The sequence below is a fragment of the Phascolarctos cinereus genome, unplaced genomic scaffold (assembly GCF_003287225.1).
Source record: "Phascolarctos cinereus isolate Bilbo 61053 unplaced genomic scaffold, phaCin_HiC Scaffold_726;HRSCAF=1367, whole genome shotgun sequence".
NCBI classification, from domain to species: domain Eukaryota; kingdom Metazoa; phylum Chordata; class Mammalia; order Diprotodontia; family Phascolarctidae; genus Phascolarctos; species Phascolarctos cinereus.
This window is the reverse complement of record NW_027556098.1, coordinates 113,770,321-113,792,841: the sequence shown is the minus strand read 5'-3', so window position 1 is coordinate 113,792,841 and position 22,521 is coordinate 113,770,321. Positions and strand designations below refer to the sequence as shown.

Sequence of the window (22,521 nt, the reverse complement as noted above, 5' to 3'; positions counted from 1 at the left end):
TTTCAGTTAACCCCAATTGCCTAAAAACAAAAAGCAAAACAAACAAACAAATTTCAGTGTCTTTCCTTTGTTAATTATTTCCCATTTATCCCATATGTATTTTTGTTTGTTGTCTCCTCCATTAGACTGTAAACTCCTTGATGGCAGGAACTGTCTTTTGCCTCTTTTTTTATCCCCAGAACTTTTGTATCACAGTTCCTGCCACATAATAGGCATTTAATAAATGTTCATTGACTGGGCAGAGATTCTGAGAAGGGGTCCATAGGCTCTACCAAACTGCCAAAGAGATCCATTAAGAAAGTTAAGAACCTTTGACTTAAGGGGAACACAGTGACTGTTTTCAAGTACTTGCAGAGCTGTGGTATGAAATAAGGATTGTATTTGCTCCCCTTGAAGAAATTAAGAAGAGTTGTTGGTAATTTCAGAAAGGAAGGTTTCTGCTCTAAGGATTAAAAAGCTTCCCAGCAATTAGAACTACTCAAAAATGGCACAGTCTTCTTCAAAAAGTAGTTAGTTTCAGGGCAGCAAGGTGGTGCAGTGGATAGAGCACCAGCACTAGAGTCAGGAGGACCTGAGTTCAAATATGGCCTCAGACACACTTGACGTTTACTAGTTGTATGACCCTTGGCAAGTCCCTTAACCCCATTGCCTAGCTAAAAAAAAAAAATTAAAAAAAGTAGTGGGTTTCCTTCCCTAGACATCTTCAAGTGGATAACTGTGATATCTTGCCTAACCTCTCTGATTTGGAGGTTCTCTCAGACACATAAGATTCACCTGTAGCAGGCTTCCACTGTTCTAGACCCACTGCCAAGTCCCCTTTTCTGGAAACTTCCATATGCCATGGTTACTTTCCTTATTTGAGCATCTTCCTGCATGTGACATCAGATTGGAATACAGTTGAGACCCCCCTCCCTAGAAAACCCATGAGCTTTGCTTTCCTTATGATGCTATCTGAGCAGTATGGAGGAAAACTTAATGGAACATGGTGGGCCAAGCCCAAGAACAGTCTTTTGGGTTGACTGAAGATTCTGGAGAAAGACCCCATCAATGACTGAGCTTCAGTTGTATCTACCCTCTCCAGCAGCTAAAACCTGGTAGTATTGGTATTAAAAATTTTAGCTGAAAGGGATCTTTTTTTTTTAATATATGGAACCACATACAGTTTACTTTTGAAAATTACACATCTACTTTAACAGGGTAGAATAAACATTATTCTTGTCCATGTCTTCTTCTAAGCTTCCATCTACTTTCTTTTATTTTTTTTAATATAAATTTATTTATTTTTAGTTTTCAACATTCACTTCCACAAGTTTTTGAGTTCCAAATTTTCACCCCATCTCCCCCCCCCAAGATGCATGATTCTGAATATCCCTTCCCTAGTCTGTCCTCTCTTCTATCTCTCTCCCCTTCTCTTATCCCCTTCCCCTTCTGTTTTCCTGTAGGGCAGGACATACTTCTGTACCCCATTTCCTGTATTTCTAATTTCCCAGTAGCATGTGAAAACATTTTTTTAAAACATGTATTTTTTAAACTTTAGGTTTCAAATTTTCTCTCTTCCTCCCTCCCCACCCACCCTCATTGAAAAGGCAAGCAACTCAATATAGGCTGTACATGTGCCGTTATGCAAAACACTCCATAGTAGACATGTTGTGAAAAACTAACTCTATTTCCCTTAATCCTCTCCTGCCCTCCCATTTATTCTTTCTTTTGACCCTGTCCCTCCTCAGAAGTATTTACTTCTGATTACCCCTTTCCCAATCTGCCCTCCTCTCTATCATCCCCCTGTTCTCTTGTCCCCTTCTCCCCCTATTTTCCTGTAGGGTAAGACAGATTTCCATACCCAATTGAATGTGTATGTTATTCCCTCCTTAAGCCAAATCCTATGAGAATAAGATTCACTCATTCCCTCTCACTTCCCCCTTTCCCCTCCACTGTAAGAGACTTTTCTTTTTTTTTTGTGAGATAATTTACCCCATTCTACCTCTCCCTTTCTTCTTCTCCGAGTATAATCCTCTCTCATCCCTTAATTTTATTCTCCAGATATGACCCCTTAATCTTCAACTCACCCTGTGCCCTCTATCTATCTATCTACATATACATACATATAATTTTTTTCCTCCAACTACCCTAATACTGACAAAGGTCTCATGAGTTATAAATATCATCTTTCCATGCAGGAATGTAAACAGTTCAATCTTAATAAGTCTCTTATGATTTCTCTTTCCTGTTTACCTCTTCATGTTCCACTTGAGTCCTGTATTTGAAAGTCAAATTTTCTATTCAGCTCTGGTCTTTTCATCAAGAATGCTTGAAAGTCCTCTATTTCACTGAATGACCATTTTTTCCCCTGAAGGATTATACTCAGTTTTGCTGGGTAGGTGATTCTTGGTTGTAATCCTATCTCCTTTGCCCTCCGGAATATTATATTCCATGCCCTGCGGTCCTTTAATGTAGAAGCTGCTAAATCTTGTGTTATCCTGATTGTGTTTCCACAGTACTTGAATTGTTTCCTTCTGGCAGCTTGTAATATTTTCTCCTTGACCTGGGAACTCTGGAATTTGGCTATAATATTCCTAGGAGTTTTCCTTTGGGGATCTCTTTCAGGAGGAGATCTGTGGATTCTTTCAATTTCTATTTTGCCCTCTGGTTCTATATATCAGGGCAGTTTTCCTTGATAATTTCTTGAAAGATGATGTCTAGGCTCTTTTTTTGATCATGGCTTTCAGATAGTCCAATAATTTTTAAATTCTCTCTCCTGGATCTATTTTCCAGGTCAGTTGTTTTTCCAATGAGATATTTCACATTGTTTTCTAATTTTTCATTCTTTTGGATTTGTTTACTGTGTCTGATTTCTCATAAAGTCACTATCTTCCAATTGCTCTATTCTAATTTTTAAGGAAGTATTTTCTTCAGTAATCTTTTGGACTTCCTTTTCCATTTGGCCAATTTTTCTTTTTAGGGCATTTTCTCCTCATTGGCTTTTTGGACCTCTTTTGCCATTTGGGTTAGGCTATTTTTTAAGGTGTTATTTTCTTCAGTATTTTTTTGGGTCTCCTTTAGCAAGCTGTTGACTTGTTTTTCATGATTTTCTTGCATCACTCTCATTTCTCTTCCCAGTTTTTCCTCTACTTCCCTTACTTGCTTCTCAAAATCCCTTTTGAGCTCTTCCAAGGCCTGGGACTGATTCATATTTTTCTTGGAGGCTTTGGATGTAGGAGCTTTGACTTTGTTGTCTTCTTCTGGTTGTATATTTTGATCTTCTTTTCACCAAAGTAAGATAATATAGTCTGACTCTTTTTGCGCTGCTTGCTCATGATCCCAGCCAATTACTTGAGTTTTAAACTCTTTGTTAAGGTAAGAGTCTGCTTCCAATGTGGAGAATGTACTGTCCCAAGCTTCAGGGGGTTTGTACAGCTGTTTTCAGAGATACTTGTAGGGCCTGTAAATTTTCAGTTCTTCCAAGGTGGTATGATAAGGGGCAGGTGTTTACTCCTTTCCTGGCCTGCGATACAAGTATTCCTTTCTGTCCTGTAACTGTGAGGAGGGGTCCTCTCCACAGCCACTACAAGCTCCACCAAGCCAGCACTCCTCCTCATCCCAGCACCGCTGCCCAGAACTCTGACCCAGATCCAAACACGGGCAAAGCAAGAGATTCCTGTCTCAGCACTGGCAAAGAGATCCCTGCAATCCCTCTCTGATCAGCCACTGGATTCCCCCTCAGTCTGTGGGCTGGAAGCTCAGGAAGCAGCTGCCCCTCCCCCACAAGGCCACACTCTTGGGGAATGGAGCTGAAACCCCTCCTTCCTCTCTTAGCACTGCAGAAACAGACTTTTCCTACTGACCTTCTTAATTGTCTTTGGCATTGGTGGATTGAGGAGTCTGGAAACCTCCACAGCTGCCCACGATTCAGTCCTCTGAGGCCTGCTCCAGTTTTGCTGCGGCCTGTAGGCCCACACTGCGCTCCCAGCCTGGCGTGATACACCTTTCTGATCAATCATCCAGGTTGTCTTGGGCTGGAAATTTGTTTCACTCTGTCTTTTTGTGGGTTCTGCTGCTTCAGAATTTGTTCAGAGCCATTTTTTATGAATATTTGCAGGGGTTTAAAGGAGAGCTGAAGCAAGTCACTGCTTTCACTCTGCCATCTTGGCTCCGCCTCCTGGAAGGGATCTTAAAGAATATCTAGTCCAATCTTCCCTTCCTCTTTTTACAGAGAGGGAAGCTGAGGTGTAAGGAGGTTAAGTGCCCTTTCCAGGGTCACAGTAGGATTTGAATCCAAGTCCTTCGATTCCAAATCTAATGTTCTCTCTATCCATCATGCTGCTTCTGCCCCAAATTTCCCTTCCTTGTTATATATTCCTCCATCACTTGACTCAACTTGTCTCATTTTAAGGCTAGAGTCTTCCCTTGTGTTAGCTAACCTTACACACTTGCACTTACACACCTTAGTTTCCTTATGCATTCTTGGCCTGTCTGATTTTCTTTTGGGTCCCAAAGTTTCCAAACTAGTGGCTCTGACTGTGATAATAGCAGCTTATCTACATGTCTTAGTGTAGAGTTTTATTCAGGTATGGATTGGACCCTGTGACCTCAGAAGTGGAATTTTTTTTTGACTGAAATTCCATGGTTCTGTTGTTTCGGAGACAAAGTCTCAGCTTCTTTCAGCTGTTTTTTTATCATTGTAATTGACATACTGAGGGGAAGAAATGTTAATAGTAAATAAGAAATTGTGGTGGGGAGGAAAGGGAAAGGGAGGAAAGGAGAAGCCTTTGAGTCCAGGAAGCAGGAAAAGATGGACTTATATAGACTCTCCTTTCTCTACTCTCACAACAGATAATATTCAAATTAAGATAGCAGTTAAAGGTAGGAATCTCAAACCCTCATCCTTATCTAGGCCCAGATGCTTATGGCTCACCCCCAAGACACATAATCCTTTATCTAGTCATTCAGATGAATTTGCGATGGATTTAATAAGTCTTTGTGAAGAGAAATAAAGATTCCAACAGTAGATATTTGTCCAAAAGAATCTATGATACAGACTTAGAGTAAGCATGCAGACTACACATGTGTTAACCTATGTCAAATTGCTTGCCTTCTCAATGGGGAAGGGGGAGGGGAGGGAAGTAGAGAATTTGGAACTCAAAATTTAAAAAAAGAATGTTAAAATTGTTTTTACATGTAATTGGGGAAAAATAAATTATAAAATTTATATATATAAATTATAAAATAAATAAATTAAAATTAAAATAAATTACCAACTCAAAAAAAATGTAGGCATGCAATTTGAGTTGGAAATTACTGGTTCAGGGAATGAGATGTGATAGAAATCTCAGTGCTAAGTCATTGATTCCTCTGTTGTATTTTGTGTGCTCAGCATATCAAGCGGCTTTAGCTCTGGGCCAAGACCCATCCAATGATTGCAATGACAGCCAAAGAACTGTCCGAATTGTGGCTCAGAGGCGTGGACAGAATGAGCCAGTTTTGGGTGTGGAGTACCGGCAACGCAAGATTACTATCCAGAACCGTGAGTGACCCACAAAATGTCCAGAATTAGTAGCTGACAAGACTGAGGAAGGGACAGCTAGGTGGTGCAATGAATAGGGCACTGACCCTGGAGTCAGGAAGACCTGAATTCAAATGTGGCCTCAGACTCTTGACACTTACTAGCTGTGTGACCCTGGGCAAGTCACTTAACTCCAGTTACCTTGGGGGGAAGAAAAAGACTGAGAAGTAGATCCTGATGAGCACAGTGACCTAATGGAAACCCAAATGGCCAAATCAGGCTGTGTTTCCCTTTTTCAATTCATTGAGTGCAGTCAGACTACTTGATGTTGGTTGTGTTGGTTTGAGTTAAGAGCTCAAGTGCAGGATCTGGAATCAGAAATACCTGACTTCAGATCTTGTCTCAGGCATGTTTATTAGCTGTATGACCCTGGGCAAAATTACTGGAGCACTAGCTTCTTTATCTGCAAAAATGAAGGAGTTGGATTCAGTGGCTTTCTTAGGTCTTTCTAGCCCTAAATCTATGATCCTGTGAAATCATTTTACAGGAGAAAACTGAAGCCCAGAGAGGGTTGATGACTTGCCCCTTGGCAAGAACCAAAGGTACTGAAGATTCTGGAGAAGGGACACTATGAATGACTGAGACTCAGTTATATCTGCCCTCTCCAGCAACTAAAACTTAGTGTTGGTATTATAAATTTTGAACTGGAAAGGATCTTAAAGAATATTTAGCGCAACCTTCCCTTCCTCATTTTACGATGAGAGAAACTGAGGCCTAAGGAGGTTAAGTGACCTACCTGGGTTCACACAAATGGTAAATGTTAGCAGTAGGATTTGAATCCAGGTCCTTTGATGCCAAATCCAATGTTCTTTTTATGCATCATGCTGCTTCTGCCCCAAACTTCCCTGCCTCGTGGTATTTGAAACCTGGCTCTCTGCCTCCAAATTCGGTCTTCTTTCCATCTTACCACACTGGTTTAATATTCCTGGCACATTGTAGGTACTCTGTAATTATGTGTCAAATAAATGCATGGAGAGACAAATCCTTTTAAGGGATAAAACTACTTCTACAGAATGTAGAAGTAAACGAACTATATGAAGGTTGATACTTTACAGATACAAAGTCACTAAATCCAACTTGAGTCAGTTTAACTTGACAATCTGATTCTTTACCTTTGGGGGCCTTTTTCTTCCCAGAGGAAGAAAAACTCTTAATGTCAGTCCATTGGGGTGACTCAGTCTTTACCTTCTGGAATCCTGGTAAACCCCTACTTTCAGATTGGAAACTACCCTCTTCAGGGTCTCCTGAGCCCCAATCTGGTTGTTTTCCTATATTGGAGGTATTTAACAAGTCACAGAAAGATCGAATAGGAGATCAAGACTTAAATTGGATCCTAGATATTCACTGCCTATGTGACCTTGGGCAAATAGTATCACCTATCTGGGCCTCTGTTTTCTCGTTTATAAAACAGGAATAATTTATAATATTAACCTCACTGGATTCTTACAAGGAAATAATAAAAACTGTAAAGCAGTATATGAATTATTATTATTGTTGTTGAGAAGTGAATAGAGAGTCAGCCTCAGAGCCAGGAAGACCTGGTTTAAGTCTCTTTCCTGATACGTACTGGCTGTGGGACCCTGGGTAAGTCACTTAACATCTCTCTGCAGCTCTCTAAGTTCCAGAGAAGATGCTGACTTGCAGTATGGAGAGAGTTTCCACATTTTGATGTTCCCTTTTAGCTAATGAAATCAAAAGTCCACTTCCTATCTACCTCTGTCTTTATTGTCATAACCTTTGTGCCAGAGGCTCTCACATGACAAAGTTCCCTGGTGCATTTTGTGGGGTTTCCCATCTCTCTGACTGGTTGTCCTCACCTACAGAATCTGAGAAATTCATATGTGTGGTCATCCAGTGAGCAGGTACTTTACAGTGTGTTGTTTCCAATCTCCTTGCCAAGTACACGTGTCACGAAATTCAGAAAAGAAAAGCTTTATTTATAGGCTGAAAAAATATAGAGAGTTCAGAGAAAATAAAAGCAGCTGACGCCAGTGGACAGTTCTGCTCTCTACTCTCGACAACCTCACTGAGTCATGTACGGTCGTGTATTAGCTAGGACTAGTATTACCTCTCTCGGCTCGTCCGCAGCTGGCATGGCTCCTCCTTTGTTTACAGATCACTCCCATCCACTGGTCTTGGTCCTACTCCTTATTGTTCCTCTGGCATTACTAGACCTTAGCCAGTAACAAACCCATTTGTGTCTTGGGTCCTGTCCTAGCACTACAGAGAAGTTTACCATTCTCAGCAGGAAATCAGAATTTTCTCTTGCAGCTTTAATACAGTGGCAGCCCTGAGACCTCTGCTCAATATTCTCTCCCTTTCATTAATGCTCCTCTCACCAATCTCTGCCCTCCCACTGCTCAGGGGTGTTTGCTCTGTCTTTTTCATTTCTAAGTCTCTGGTGTAAGTTCTCAATAGTAGGTTAGTACACTCTTAACTCCAATGCCTGATGTTCTCTTTCATTCTGGTATCTAAAAAGAGTGTCTCCCACCTAAGAGAGCCCTCCCTGTCAGTTCAAAGCTTAACAAAAGCATCCCCATTGTCTCTTCTAGGCTCCTTGGGTCTCCAGGGAATGGAACAGGGGCTGGGTTGGCAGGATTTGGTTGGGGGTGGCCAACAGCTAGGCATGGTTTCTGAAACAGTTAGAGCCCTGCGGGTGGAGGAAGCTGCACATTCACCAGAAAATACGGTTCACTGGGGGACTGACGAGGTGGTGGGGTGGGGTGGGGGGAACAATCTTCACTGTCATTGTTGCTATTATTTAGGCCTCCTTTACCTAGATCCTTTCAGGTTAGGAAAAACCTCTGCTCATTAACCTAACTCTTAACTCGTTTCTCTCTGAACAGTTATCAATTGCAGACCTCAATCAAATTGCCCCTCTTCCTCTTTCTTCTACCCTTTTTAAAAAATGTCTTTTCCCTTGCCTCTCCAGCCCCTTTCTGGAGCCCTTTCCCTCTGTTCTGCTTTTTGTTTTCTGTTGTTCTTTCATCTTGGCTGATTTTAAAATTACCTCCCCTAAATCCCACTTCTATTGCTGTGACCCTAAGGTAATTTTTTAGTTCTATAATAAGAAGTCAGGGGTATGCTTTATATACACCTATACTGGGAGTGAAATATTTCACCAGACTCAAAATACCTTCACCCCTGTTCTATCCTTGAGGCCATGTGTGGCCTCGTAGGTCCTTGAGTGCAGCCTTTTGACTGACTCCAAACTTCACAGAACAAATCCTTTTATTAAGGAGATTTGTTCTGTGAAATTTGGATTCAGGCAAAGGACCACACTTGGGGTCCTAGAGGGCCACATGTGGCCTCGGGGCTGCAGGTTCCCTACCCCTGCCTAGGCTCTTGGGCCTCTCTCTTCCTATACCAAAGTTCTACAGATTCTTTCACTGCAGTAAAAAAGGATACTAAACTTTTCCCTCAGAAGGCCTGAGTTCAAGCCCTGGCTCCAGTGCTCACTATCTCAGTGACCTTAGGCAAATCACACAAGTCTTCCCAGTTTCGGGACTTGCAATTACATCAGGCTGCCTCTCATAAAATGACTTCTATGTTTGAAAACAAACAAACAAACAAAAAACCACTTTGCAAATTGTGGAATAATATGCAAATGTGGGGTATTATGTAAACACCTGGTTTATATTGTTCAGTCATTTTTCAGTAATGTCTGACTTTTCATGACCATATTTTGGGTTTTCTTGGCAAAGATACAGGAGTGGTTTGCCATTTCCTTCTCCAGCTCATTTTACAGGTGGGGAAACTGAGGCAAACAAACAGGGTTAAGTGACTTGCCCAGGATCACACAGCTAGGAAATGTCTGAGGCCAGATTTGAACTCAGGAAGAAGAGTCTTCCTGACTCGAGGCCCAGCACTCTATTATTGCACTGCCTAACCCCCATCTTGGTGTGTATGAATGAGGTACTAACTAAATGTTGAATTTGTTGGACTCCAGCCCTTGTACACTAATATTTATTGACCTAAATAAGCACAGAAGTAGATTCTCACTCAAGTTTAGATCTTTGGGGTATCTCTTTAAGATCATGGGACTTTCAAGAGTCAACATGACATATTGGATAGGACCCTAGATTAAGAGTCAACAAGATCTGGTTTCAAATCCTGCTTAACAAACTGTGTGACCTTGGGCAAGTGAACCTCCCTGCACTTCAGTTTCCTGTAAAATGAGAGTGTTAGACTCAATGGATCTGATGTTCCTTCCTGCCCTAAATCTGTTCTCCTATAATCAGATGAAGTCCTTTGAGGCAGCTAGGTGGGTACAGTGGATAGAACTCTGGGCCAGCAGTCAAGAAGACCTGAATTCAAATTTGGCATCAGATACTTTCTACTTGTGTGACCCTGGGCAAATCACTTAACTTCTCTCTGCCTCAGTTTCCTCAACTGTAAAATGGGAATAATGATAGCATCTACCTCCCAAGGTTGTTGTGAAGATTAAATAATAATATTTATAAAGTGTTTAGCACATTGCCTGGAACATAGTAGGCACTTGATAAATGTTTATTTTCTTCCTTCCGTCTAAGGAAGAAAGCTCTTATTTATTACTAATTATTTTATTATCATTATTTATTAATGTATTAATAACAAGACTTGTAAGCTCCTGTTACTAAGAGCTCTTTTTACAGGTGTGGAAACTGAGAGGCAGAGAAATTAAGAGGTGAGCCCACAAGGTCACTCAGGTAATAAGTAGCCAAATTGTAGGTTTTAATTTTAACCCTTTAACCCCAGATGGAGTGTGGTTTTCTCTGTACCAAAATGTGTCTTTTACATAGATAACATTCACTTTCAAAATACCTTCTGCTCAGGTCAACAAATATGTATTGACCCTGTACCGTGTTTTAGGGGAGTAAGGTGGTCTTTGCCCTCTGAGACCGCACAAGCTAATACTCCACTCAAGAACTGAGCACACTTCTTCCAGCTGATGAAGTTCACTAACTTGTATGCCTTCAGGGTCTAAGATTCTCCTCTCAGCACATGCTCTTTGTTTAAGATTTTTTTCATTTGTTCAGTCCTTTCTGACTCTTTGGGAACCAGTTTTGGATTTTTCTTGGCAAAGATAGTTATTTACTATTTCTTTCTCTGGCTCATTTTATAGATGAGGAAACTGAGGCAAACAGGGTTAAGTGCCTGTGTGATTGCCTAGAATCACACAGCTAGTGTGATTCACCTGAGGCTGGATTTGAATTCAGATCTTCCTGATGCCAGGCCTACTTTCATCACCTAGTTGTCCTTTGTTTAAGACACTGTCAGCAAAGAAAGTGCTGTCAGAATATAGTACAGGGTGAAGAATACTGATTCTGATGGCAAAGGACCTGGGTTCAAATCCCATCTCTGATCCTTACTACCTTTGTGATTTTGGGCAAGTCACTTAGCCCTTTCTGGTCATCAGTTCCTCATCAATAAAATGAGGGGTTGGACTAAATAATGGTCCCTATGGTCCTTTTCAGATCTACATCTGTGATCCTATGATGGAAAAAAAAAATTTTTCTGCTGCGTTCAAAGAAAAAGGAGAGTAAGTGCTTGGGAGAAAATTTTTTTTAAGGAAAAAGCCTAGGGCATTAAAGATTCTTACAGGATTTGGAAAGACAATGTAGAAGATTCAGTCTCTTCTCTTGACTAGCCTGTTTCCTCTCTTCCTCTTGCTTCACAGGAGCAGATCTTGTGATTAATGAGGTGATGTGGTGGGACCATGGAGTCTATTACTGTGCCATCGAGGCTCCAGGGGACACCTCAGGAGACCCAGATAAGGAAGTGAAGCTCATTGTTCTCCGTAAGTCCTGTGTTTTCTTTCCTCTGTGGCTGTCTGTCACCAATCCTCTTCAGGTTTGTTTTTGTTTTTTTTGTGAAGCAATTGGTGTTAAGTGATTTGCCTAGGGTCACACAACTAGTGTCAAGTGTCTGAGGTCAGATTTGAACTCAGGTTGTCCTGACTCCAGGGCTGGTGCTCTGTCCACTATATCACCTACTGCCCCCCTGATACCTTTTTTTTTTTTTGAAACCTCAAAGGCAGGTCCATGGATAGATTTCAAGGAGTCTGTAAATATAGATGAAAAAAAATTGCAGCTTGATTTCAATATAATTGGTTTCCTTAGAAATTACATGTATTTTATTTTATGCATTTAAAAGCATTATTCAGAGATGGATCCATAAGCTTCACCAGACTGACAAAGCAGACATGACACAAACAAGGGTGAGAAGTCTTGCTCGAAGGTTCGGCTCATTGAATGATTAGGTATAACAGTATCCTCTTTTAGTGTTAGTGTGTACCTCACCCAGCTTAGAGGGGAAAACTTATGTTTAGTGCATAGATCACAGCTAGAGCTAGAAGGAACCTCAGAGACCCTTAGTCCAACACTAGTTTTTTAATGTAACTTTTATTTTATATTCTTTTTTTTTTCAATTAACAAATATATATCCCTCTCACATACCCCCATTGGAAAAAAGAAAGGGGGAAGGAGAAAGAAAAAGAAAAGAAGACAAGACCCTTGCAACAGAAGTACAGTCAAACAAAACAAATTCCTGCCTTGGCCATGTCCATTAAAAATCTGTCTCGTGCATCTCCAGTTTATCATCTCTTGCTCAAGAGGCTAATGGTATGCTTCTTCACTAGCCCTTTGGCATCATGCTAATCCTTTGATTTTACAGAGGAGAAAACTGAGGCTCAGAGATGTTGAGAGACTTGCTTAAGGTCACATGGTTAATAAGGGTCAGAGGCAGAATTTGAAGCCAGGTCCTGTTTCTAGAGCCAGGGCTCTGTCTACTGTATCACTTTTCTCATAGAATTTTGGGAAGGGACCTTAGAGGTGGTCTAAGGCAACCCTTAGTCATTTCACAGTTGAAGAATCAAAGACCCAAAAGGGTGAGGTGACATCTCCAAAGTTGTATAGGGAGTTAATGGCAGAAATGAGACTAGAACCTAGGTGTCCAGACTTCCCTACATCACTGCCTCCCACAGAGTACAAACTGAGTATCCTATTGAAAAAAAAAAAAAGGAAGTTTTACAATAATAATAATCCTGAAGGTGTTTCCAATGGGCCTACATAAGATGAGTTTATAACTAGATATTTTTATTCAATTACAAAAAAATAGCCCCTTTATCCACTTGTGCACATTTTAAAAAAATTTTTGATAGCTAGATAATGACTTTTCCCAGGACAATTTCTATCTGAACTCCATTGAAAAAGATGAATAATAATTGCAATAGCTACTTCTTAGGTGATTCAGGTATGATTATCTCCATTTAAAATATAAGTAAATGAACTCAGTTCAAGTGACTTGCTTGAAGTAACACACGCCTTTTGAATGCAAATCCTTTGTCCTTTCTACCATGCCACCAAGCCAATGTGGTCAGGGTAGAAAAATGCAAAAGGAAAAGTTTCATATTCATATCCCCAACTACTAAGTGGCGTAGGTAGCGGTGAGAGCTCTGGGGCTTGAGGTCAAGAGACTTGGGTTCCAGTGCCATCTCAGATATTAACTGTGTCATCAGGGGCAGGTCACTTAACCTCTCATTTCCTCATCTGTTAAATGGAGATGATACTTGCACTATCTTCCTTTCCAGGTAAATGTGAGGAAAACACTTTCAAAATTTTATAGAACTTATCTAAGTATATTATGTAGCTGTATAATTTGGAATTATATTTAACTATATAAATTGGAGTCATTCAATAAATTAGTCAATGAACAGGCATTTATTAAATGCCATTATCAGGCATTTGAGATACAAACACAAAAAGAAAAAAAAAAGAAACTTTATTTAATGATAATTGTTAATTTATGGTTTTGTGGTCCCAAAGTTCATTTGTAAGCCAGTTATTTCAAACTCAGAACACTTTTTTTTCTTGGAAAAATTGTTACAAGCAGTGGTTAAGTTCCTAAGTTGTCTACTAAAGACTTTTTGGAGTAGATAGTGTACTTATGATACTATTTAACTGTCATGAAAATAGTACAAAATAATGCTGCAGCATGCTAGTAATTTTTTTTTAAAGCAGAGATACAGTGCAATTGAGTAAGAAAATTTCTAGGTGAGTAACCTGGGGTCCAGAGAACTTACATGACTTACATGTAATCATACTTTAAATGTTTCTACCTTCTGTCTCCTTGGCTCAGTCCTGAGCCTTCCTACTATTTTCCACCAGCTTAAGGAGAACTGATAGCCCATTTCTGGTTTGTCAGGTATGACCTAATGTTACTGGCACCTCTAAGCAATAGGAAGGGCATACTTATCTCAGAAGGATCTTCACAGGAGATAAGAAAAAGGCAAGTGAAAAGGACATAGGGAGAAGTTGGGTCACAGTTAGTCAATCAAGCATTTATTAAGTGCCAACTATATACCAGGCACTGTGCTAAGTGCTGGGGATACAAAGAAAGGAAAAAAGATGGCTCCTGCTCTCAAGGAGTTCATAATCTATTGGGGGAAACAATATGAAAACAACTATGTAGACAGAGGGAAGATATTACCCTCAAGGGAGATCAGAAAAGGCCAGAAGATGGGATTTTAGCTGTGATTTGAAGGACCCCAGAGAAGGAAGGGAAATGAGGAGGAAGAGCATTCCAGGTGTGGGGAATAGATCATAGGAGCATAGGGTTATAGATTTATAACTGGAAAAGTTCTTGGAGGTCATTGAGAATACCACCTTATTTTCTAGATGGGGAACCTGAAGCTGAGAGAGATTAAATAACTTATCTAGAGTCACAAAGCTATATCTGGGAATAGGAAAAAAAAAAGTATGGTAGAAAGTTGGGGGAAGTGTCAGTTATTGGGCAGAGTTGTGGTTGTGTTGTGTGGTTTGTCCTTTGCTCTCAAAGAGAACCATGACATCAGGGAGATGATGACATGACTTGCAAATGACTTTGATTTGAGTGAGGGAGGGCTATGCAAAGTCACCAGCCTCACTTTCTCCTCAGGTGGCCAGATATCAGTCAGGACAACTGGAGATGGCTCAGGATGTAGTGGGGGACCTTAGCCCTCTTAAGCTCAGGTCTTTTCAGGTTCTCACTTTAATCGAGGCAACACCCATTCAGTCAATATGCCTCTTTAAGAAATGAGTCAAGGGGGGGCAGCTAGGTGGTGCAGTTGGTAGAGCACCAGCCCTGGAGTCAGGAGGACCTGAGTTCAAATCTGGCCTCAGACATATAACACTTACTAACTGTGTGACCCTGGGCAAGTCATTTAACCCCATTGCCTAAAATAACAACAACAAAAAAAAAGAAAGAAGAAAGAAAGAAATGAGTCAAGGGATGGACCCTTTAATAAAAAAAAAAAACCTCCAACTGGGAGGGCAAGACCCTCAGGGTTGCTGGCCAAAAGAGAAACAGTTGCTATTTACCATCACTCTGAGCCCAAAAAAGAACCATTAATAGTGGTTGGTCAGGGACCTATTGTCCAAACCATGAAATCAAGAGTAAATTGGGTTTAAGGCTTGGTCTTTGAGAAAGAAATCTAGGAGGGGAGGGGATGAGCTGAGTTGCCCAAGTGAAACTGGCCAGCAGGGTCCCCATCCAGGCAGCTCAGACTACTCACAGGTTATGGTTTGTCCTTCCTTCTTGAAGAGGACCATGACATCAGGGAAAGGATGACATGACTTACAACTGACTTTGATTTGAGTGAAGGAGAACTATGCAAAGTCAGCAACCTCAATTTCTCCTCCAGAGCCATCTGGGTCCAGTGGCCAGATATCAATCAGGATGAAGATGGCCAAGGATGCCATTGGGGAGGGACATATTTGGGGCTCCCTTGCTTTCCCTTGTGCCTGCTCCTTCTTTCTCTAAATCACTCTTTCTAAAAAAAATTAAGGGAAATTAAAATTATTTCAATTAGCAAGCATTTCTTTTAATTTTAATTAATAAAAAGTAATTTTCTCTTCCAGCTCCTTCCATTACAAAAAAAAGGAAAAGAAAAACAAACCCTTGTAGTAAATATATATTGTCAATCTGCATAAGCCACGTCCTAAAAATCTGTATCTCATTCTGTGGCCCAGATCTAGCACTCTCTGTTAGGAGGTGGGTATCACAATGGCTTCGTTGGTCCTCTTCAATTTTGTGAACCGTATTGTCCTGCTATGAAATTGCTTTTTTCACACTTGGGTTGCCCATAGAATCGTCATGCTAGGGAAATCATAGGGTTTTCCAACATAGAGAGTAAGGGCCTGGAGTGGGCACCTCTGTGTATAACTAACTGACTCTGACTTGCTCCCTGCAGACTGGCTGACGGTGATTTTCATCATCCTTGGTGCCATCCTCCTCATCGTGCTGGTCAGTGTGTGCTGGTGCCAGTGTTGTCCCCAATATTGCTGCTGCTATGTCCGCTGTCCTTGCTGTCCAAGACGGTGCTGCTGCCCTGAGGAAGGTGAGGGGTTTTCTGGGGGATAACTTTCCTAGGCACACCTGTCCAGTAGCCACTCAGTAAAGAAATTAGCTTTCTTGCTTGCTTGCTTGCGTGCTTGCTTTTTTTCTCTCTCTCTTTCTTTCTTTCTTTTTCTTCCTTCCTTCCTTCCTTCCTTCCTTCCTTCCTTCCTTTCTTTCTTTCTTTCTTTCTTTCTTTCTTTCTTTCTTTCTTTCTTTCTTTCTTTCTTTCTTTCTTTCTTCCTTTCTTTCTAAATCCCCTAGATTCTCTCTTATCATCATTTACTCCTCACAGACTGAGAAGAGTTCACAGAATCCTAGAACCCTAGCGTGTCACATTTGGAAAGGGACCAGAATGACGATGGAGTACAACCCTCTCATTTTACAAATGAGGAAACTAAGGCCCAGAGATCAATTGAAGTGAAAATAATGTTTAAACCTCAATACCATAAGAAAGGTGTCTGATTGCAGGATAATAAAGACAATTAGAGGTCTTCAAGCCCAACTACTAATTTTATAGACGAGGGCGCTGAGGCCCAGAAAAATGAAGCGAATTGCCGAGCGTCACACAGCTAGTAAGTAAGGATGTGCTCCCTGACATGGTTCTAGGACTTTCAGAAATTAACAGAAGTGGGAGTGGTTCATACTACAAATGGCCATGGTCAGGTCAGTAGGAACTAGGCTAACGTGCCTGGCCCATGTCAAAGGAGCAATTAGCCTTTATATAACCCACGTTAACAGGCCCATTATTCCTGAATCAATATAGACTACTGGGACAGAATATTTCTGAAAACAACAGAGACAGGATCTGTATCTGTGATTTCCATGCTATAGGGAATTCCCAGACTAGGAAATTCCCTCCACTAATACAGGTTGGTTCCTTCTCTGCAATGTTATAGATTTAGAGAGAGGGCCATCTTCAGTCATCCCGATCTATATATTGCCACTGGATCCAGATGGCTCCGGAGGAGAAAGTGAGGCTGGTGACTTTGCACAAACCTCCCTCACTTAAATCCAATTCACTTGCAAGTCATGGCATCATCTTCCTGATGTCATGGTCCTCTTCAAGAAAGGACGTACAACAAAACAACAATAGATTTAGAGAACTGACTGAGCCCCAACAACTGAATGACACTTGCCCAGTGTCCAGCATCTAGAATGTGTCAGATGTGGGACTCAAGCCCAGTTCTTCCCGGTTCTGAGGCCAACTGTCTATTCACTGTACCCCTTTGGCTCTCTGAGGGCCATGCTGTTGCTCAGTCCTGTTCATTTATTCCTTCAGCAAACCTTTATTGAGCACCTACCTCCCAGAGTTGTTATAAGGATCAAATGAGATAATGTTTATAAAGTGTTTAGTACAGTCCCATTTTGTATATGTGAAGCTGATTTTTTTTACCCTAAAGGTAAGACCTTATGTTAATCACTATTACATTTCAGTTTGTTATAGTTGCCCAAATATTCTAGCCTGCTGAAATTTGAAACCCAATTTTCACTTGATGTGTTTGTTATCCCTCTCAAATTTGATGAGCATGCCAACTAGACCTTTAATACAGTGCCTGGCACATAGTAGGAGCTTAATTACGTGCTTATTCTCCTTTGTATTAGGTGCCTTACTCAGCATTCTGGAGTACAGTGTATCAAAAGTGAACATAGCATGAATATATAAATTAATTTGAGTAAAATTGCCATTTTTATTCTATCGATTCCATAAATTAAAAAATTGAAAAAATAAATTTTTATATATGCATGAAAAAGTGAATATGGCATGGCTCCTGGCCTCCAGAAATATACAGTCTAGAAATAGAGATGACATATGCAAATAGATATAATATAGGGGAATATGTGGTAAGCGTACTATAGAAATTCAGAGAAATTAGAAGTTTTCCTAGGAGAGCTTGGGAGAGGGGGCGTGGTGATCAAAGCTGAACCTTGAATTATGCATAGGATTTCAACAGGTGATGAATAAGGTGGGAGAAGGCATACTAATGAGAAAATCACACACACACACAATTATAACAGAATAAAATGTTTGTTAATGGAATACTGAGCATTCCATTTTGGCTAGTCTAGGATTCATGTAAAATATAGAGGCAGATAAAGCAAGAAAGAGATCTTGGGCATGTGTAGAGTGTTGAAAGCCAAGATGAGGAGACTGGACTCCATTTAGTAGGCAATGGAGAACCAGTCAAAGTTTTTGAAAAACATGGTAACCAGATCAAAGAGGTACTAGAAGAGGAACATTTATATGACACTTTAAGGCATTTCTCTCACAATCCTGCAAGATAGATGGTAGAAGTATTATCATTCTCATTCTACAGTTGAGGGGGACAAGGGGCTTATGTAAGGTCATGCAGTAAATGTCTGAGGCCTGATTTGAACTCAAGTGTTTCTGACTCTAGGCCCAATGCTCTATCTACTGAACCACCTAGGTACCTCTTAAAAGAGGGATGGATTCGAAAACACTGGGAAGGGAAGGTCAATAGGATTTAAGATACGATTGGATGCTGTGGTGAGAAAGTTGAAGGTATCAAAGATGATTTCATGTTTTTAAGCTTGGTTATTGGGAACATGGCAGGCTATTATTGTTATTATTGTTGCTGTTGTTGTTGTTAGTATTATTTTAATAAGGAAAAGTGAGGAGGAACTAGCCAGAGAAGAGGATGGTAGTGATGAATTCAGTTTTAGATTTGTTGTGCATGTAGTGCCTGTGTGACATATGGTAGATATCCCAATGGGATGCTGGAAATTTGATTAGGGAAGACATCATGGATAAAGATAGAGACTTGGGAGTCATAAATTGAAATTCTGAGATCGATAGCAAATACAGCTCACCAAGAGAGAAGCTGTAAAGAGAAGACAGAATCTTGGGAAATGATCTCATTTAGAGAGGAAGAACAAAGGTCATTGGGTGGAGAGTCGAAAACCCAGTAAAGGAGTAATTCAGCTCATCAATGAATATTTATTTAGCACCTACAATATGTCAGGAACTGCCCTGGCTAGCACTAACTAGGCTTGGGGAGGGGGTGCAGGGAAGGATGGATACAAAGCCAAAAATGAAACAGTCCTGTCCTCAAGGATGTTAGGCTCTCAGGGGAAACAATGTCTACACATGAAAGTAATTACTATGTATACAAAGTAAATACAAAGTGGGGGTGGGGGGTAACTAATAGCCAGGAAAGATAAGGAAAAGGCCTTGCGTAAGAGGTGTAGAAGTTTTAAAGGAAGCTAAGGCTCAAAGAGAAGGAGTACATTCTAAGCAGGGGCTATAGCCAGCAAAGCCCTATATGTGTTATTGTTTGAGGCAGTGTGGTCTAATGGATAGTGTACTGGCCTTTGAGTCAAAAGAATCAGGGTCCCTAGATCACTTCTGACCTGGGCAAGTCATTGAACATCCCTGGTACTCGGTTTCCTCACTTGTAAAATGAGGATGGAGTCCAAGGTTGCAACAGGACAGAGATAAGAAGTTTGGTCAGAATGGTGGTGGTTTGGGGTGATTGTTTTTTGTGAACCTGGTTGCCTCTGCAGGGAATAGTTCTGAGAGCTTGTTCTCATAAAGCCAGTTGAGTTTATTATCTTCAGTGCTTTTCCACTGTTCTTTTCAGGGTACTGGGGCTGCCTGAGAGGATACACCCCTACCTCCTATTTATAGCCATTGTTCTCATTTTCCCAAGATACTGGTAGGGGATTACTTCCATAATTAGTGTTCTGCTATTAATAGCTGAAGATGATTTCATATTTTTCACCTTTGAGGGGAAAGTTTCATGGTTAAGGGGGCTTTCAATGTGTTAGCCAAAATCTATGGGAAGCCCAGTCACAGTGTCAGGGCTGCAGAAGCCATTTCTTGGTGAGACTCCTCAATTCACATGAGTCAGTGGTTGCCCACTCCATCCCCACGTCAGCCTGACTCTTGAGTAGAGATTTAAATGTAATCTGTTACTGAGCAAATAAGGAAGTATTCTCTGCTCCAGAATGGATGCTATGTTTAAGACTTCCTTTCCTTTTGTTGTACCCTTGACTACTGTGATTTGTCCTCCTGAGTAAGCAGAGGTATGCAGGACTCTCTAGAATGTATTGAAATATAGTTATAATAGAGGGAGAATGGCATCCACCACATGAGGACATGCAAGGAGGACTATGGTCTGATATAGTGGAAAAAGCTGGACTTAGAACCCTTGGGTTCTAATCCTACCTGTGCTATTGCTGATTGTGTGGCCTTGGACAAATCACTTAACCACTCTGGACTTCAGTTTCCCCATTTGTAAAATGAGAAGGGAAGGGGGCAGTGAGCTAAGTAAATTAAGGTTCCTTCTGACTCCAAGTCCAAGGAGCCATTGGATTTTATTGAGCCAAGGGAGTAATGTGTGCTCTAGATATCTCTGTTTGGCAGCTGTGTGGAGGATGGGTTTGTGAGGGAAGAGAACTGAGTCAGGAAAACCTAATTGGAAGCTATCGCAAGAGTCCAGGTGAGAAGTGAGGAGACCTGAACTAGGGAGGTAGTGAAGTGAGTAGGGGAAAAGGAATGAATATGAGAGACTTTGGGGAGGTAGAATTGGCAAAATTGAGGATGACTTTGAAATTGCAAACCCAAATGATTGGAAGGATAATGGTGCCATTAATTAAAAAAAAAAAACCCCAGCAACTAAGATAATCTCATGTCAAGGGAAGAGGAGGAAGCGATTATGTAGGGCATGAAATAGTATAGAGAAGAAAAGGAGTCAGAACTAAGAAGAGATCACAGAAGGTCATTAGTGATGTAGGCAGAAGCCAGATTTCAAGGAATAAGGCATGAGTAGGAGGTAGTGAGGAAGTGGAGGAAGTAAGTATAGATGACTCTCGAGCAATTTCACTGTGAAAAAGGAGTGAAATCATTGCATCCTTTGGAGTAGGAGGAGCAAGGCAAGATCTGTTTTTTAAGGTAGGAAAAAATCTGACTATATTTGTAGGCAGAGGAGAAGATAGTGGAAGGAAAATGTTAGACTGAAGAAGGGAGATAATTAATGGAACTGAAGTCCAGGTGCTAGATTGGTCAACACAACAGGTTTTCAAGTCAACAAGGATGAAGTCATTGAGGAGGGTTGGGAATGTGTCTTGGAGGGCAGCAGACCTAATGATGGAAATCAAAAAAAGACATGGTGAGGGGTGATAACAGAGCAATGATTAGGAAGTCTGGGTTGGTATACCCAAAGTAGCCCCTTTGTCAAGAGGAAAACCTAAAGTTAGCATTAACTCCTCTAAAATGTAGAGGAATCTAATTAGTGTTTCACATAGTCAGACCTACCATTTTCTCTTATATGATCTTAGTCTTCCATTAGAGGGTGGAGAATATAGATAAGAGTAAGCCTTCTGCCAAAGGGAGGTGAGGCTGCACTAGCACCTACCTACCCCAGGAATGAAAGTGGTGTAAAAATTACAGCTAAGGATGATATGAATGAACACAATGATACTGTTAAAGAGTTGAGAGAAACTCAATGAATAAGGATAACTTTTATTATAAGATACTGGAGGCTTCTTGAAGCTTTGTAACTTCTCCCTATGCCTATCATTGTTATTTTCCACTTTGTTTCCCACTGTGCTAGCAGTAAAAACCCTAGGAAACCAGAAAAAGGATTGTGTCATTGTTCTGTGGGCTAGAAGGTAGGGGAGAAATTTCGAGACAGTCCATTCTGCAGTGGGGATGGGGGGAGGGGAGAAACCTTGGAATGGAAACCATGGGTGGTTATAGCTAAAAACAAAGTGGCAAGCTAATCCTTAGGGCCTAGGGATAGAAAAACCAAAAACAAGGGAATAAAGGGGCAGGGGGGTTATACCAAGGGAAACTTTAATGCCTGATAAAGCAGAATCAGTGACCAAATAGTATTCTTGTAAGGTCTCTGAGGGCAGGACCCATACCTTAATTATTTTTTCTTTCTTTTTTAAATACATTTTTGAAAATAAATTTAAAATTTTTATGAGATCTTTTGTTTTTACATTACTTAGATTTCCCCCATATATCCTACCCTCTCCCTCCTTGGAACAAGGATTTTTAAAGAAAAAGAAATTAAAAAGGAAGAAGAAAAAAATGAGCAAAACTGATCAATACACCAAAAAAGATCTGACATATGCAATGTTTCACACCTGTGAAACCTGCCACTCCCCCACACCTCTGCAAAGGAATGAGGGAAGTGTCATCTTAGATCTTCCCCAGTTTGATGTTTGATGAATAACTCAATGATATGATAGGAAAAACGCACATGACTTAAAATCAGATGAGCTTGGTTCAGATCCTGTCCCCAACCTTTACTATTTAAGTGAGTTGCCCACAGTCTTACAATTTTTCTGAGCTTCAATAATAATTACAGTAACTCCTTCATGAGACTGTTGTGAGGAAGGGGCTTTGTTAAGCTGTAAAGTGTTATGCAAATATGATTTGTAGTTACTATGAATTGATCCTGACCTCTCCTTGCTTATGATCGAGCAGAGAAAATGTGTTGTCCATTGAAAGAGCTATGAGGGAAGAAGCACCTCAGATGAAAGCTAGATTCCAGTTAAAGGTGGGGGTGGAGGGAGAAACCACTTGTGAAAAAGGTCTATAATATGGGGGAGGTTGCTCATAATATAACACAAAACAG

The 22,521-nt window shown here is 40.7% G+C and overlaps 2 protein-coding genes across 6 annotated transcripts in view; one reads left to right on the top strand and one right to left on the bottom strand.

Moving 5' to 3' along the window:
* Positions 1-22,521, top strand: part of ILDR1 (immunoglobulin like domain containing receptor 1) — a 69,814-nt gene that overhangs the window by 35,276 nt on the left and 12,017 nt on the right. For 4 of the 5 annotated variants that reach the window (XM_020985925.2, XM_020985923.2, XM_020985922.2 and 1 more), the window contains 3 exons: positions 5,372-5,521; positions 11,220-11,339; positions 15,771-15,917. In XM_020985925.2, the coding sequence (XP_020841584.1) occupies positions 5,372-5,521; positions 11,220-11,339; positions 15,771-15,917 (417 nt within the window). The remainder of the gene's footprint in view (positions 1-5,371; positions 5,522-11,219; positions 11,340-15,770; positions 15,918-22,521) is intronic. The other variant, XM_078146732.1, reaches the window with a different exon arrangement.
* CD86 (CD86 molecule) overlaps positions 1-22,521 on the bottom strand; it is a 159,593-nt gene that overhangs the window by 128,645 nt on the left and 8,427 nt on the right. The window lies entirely within an intron of this gene.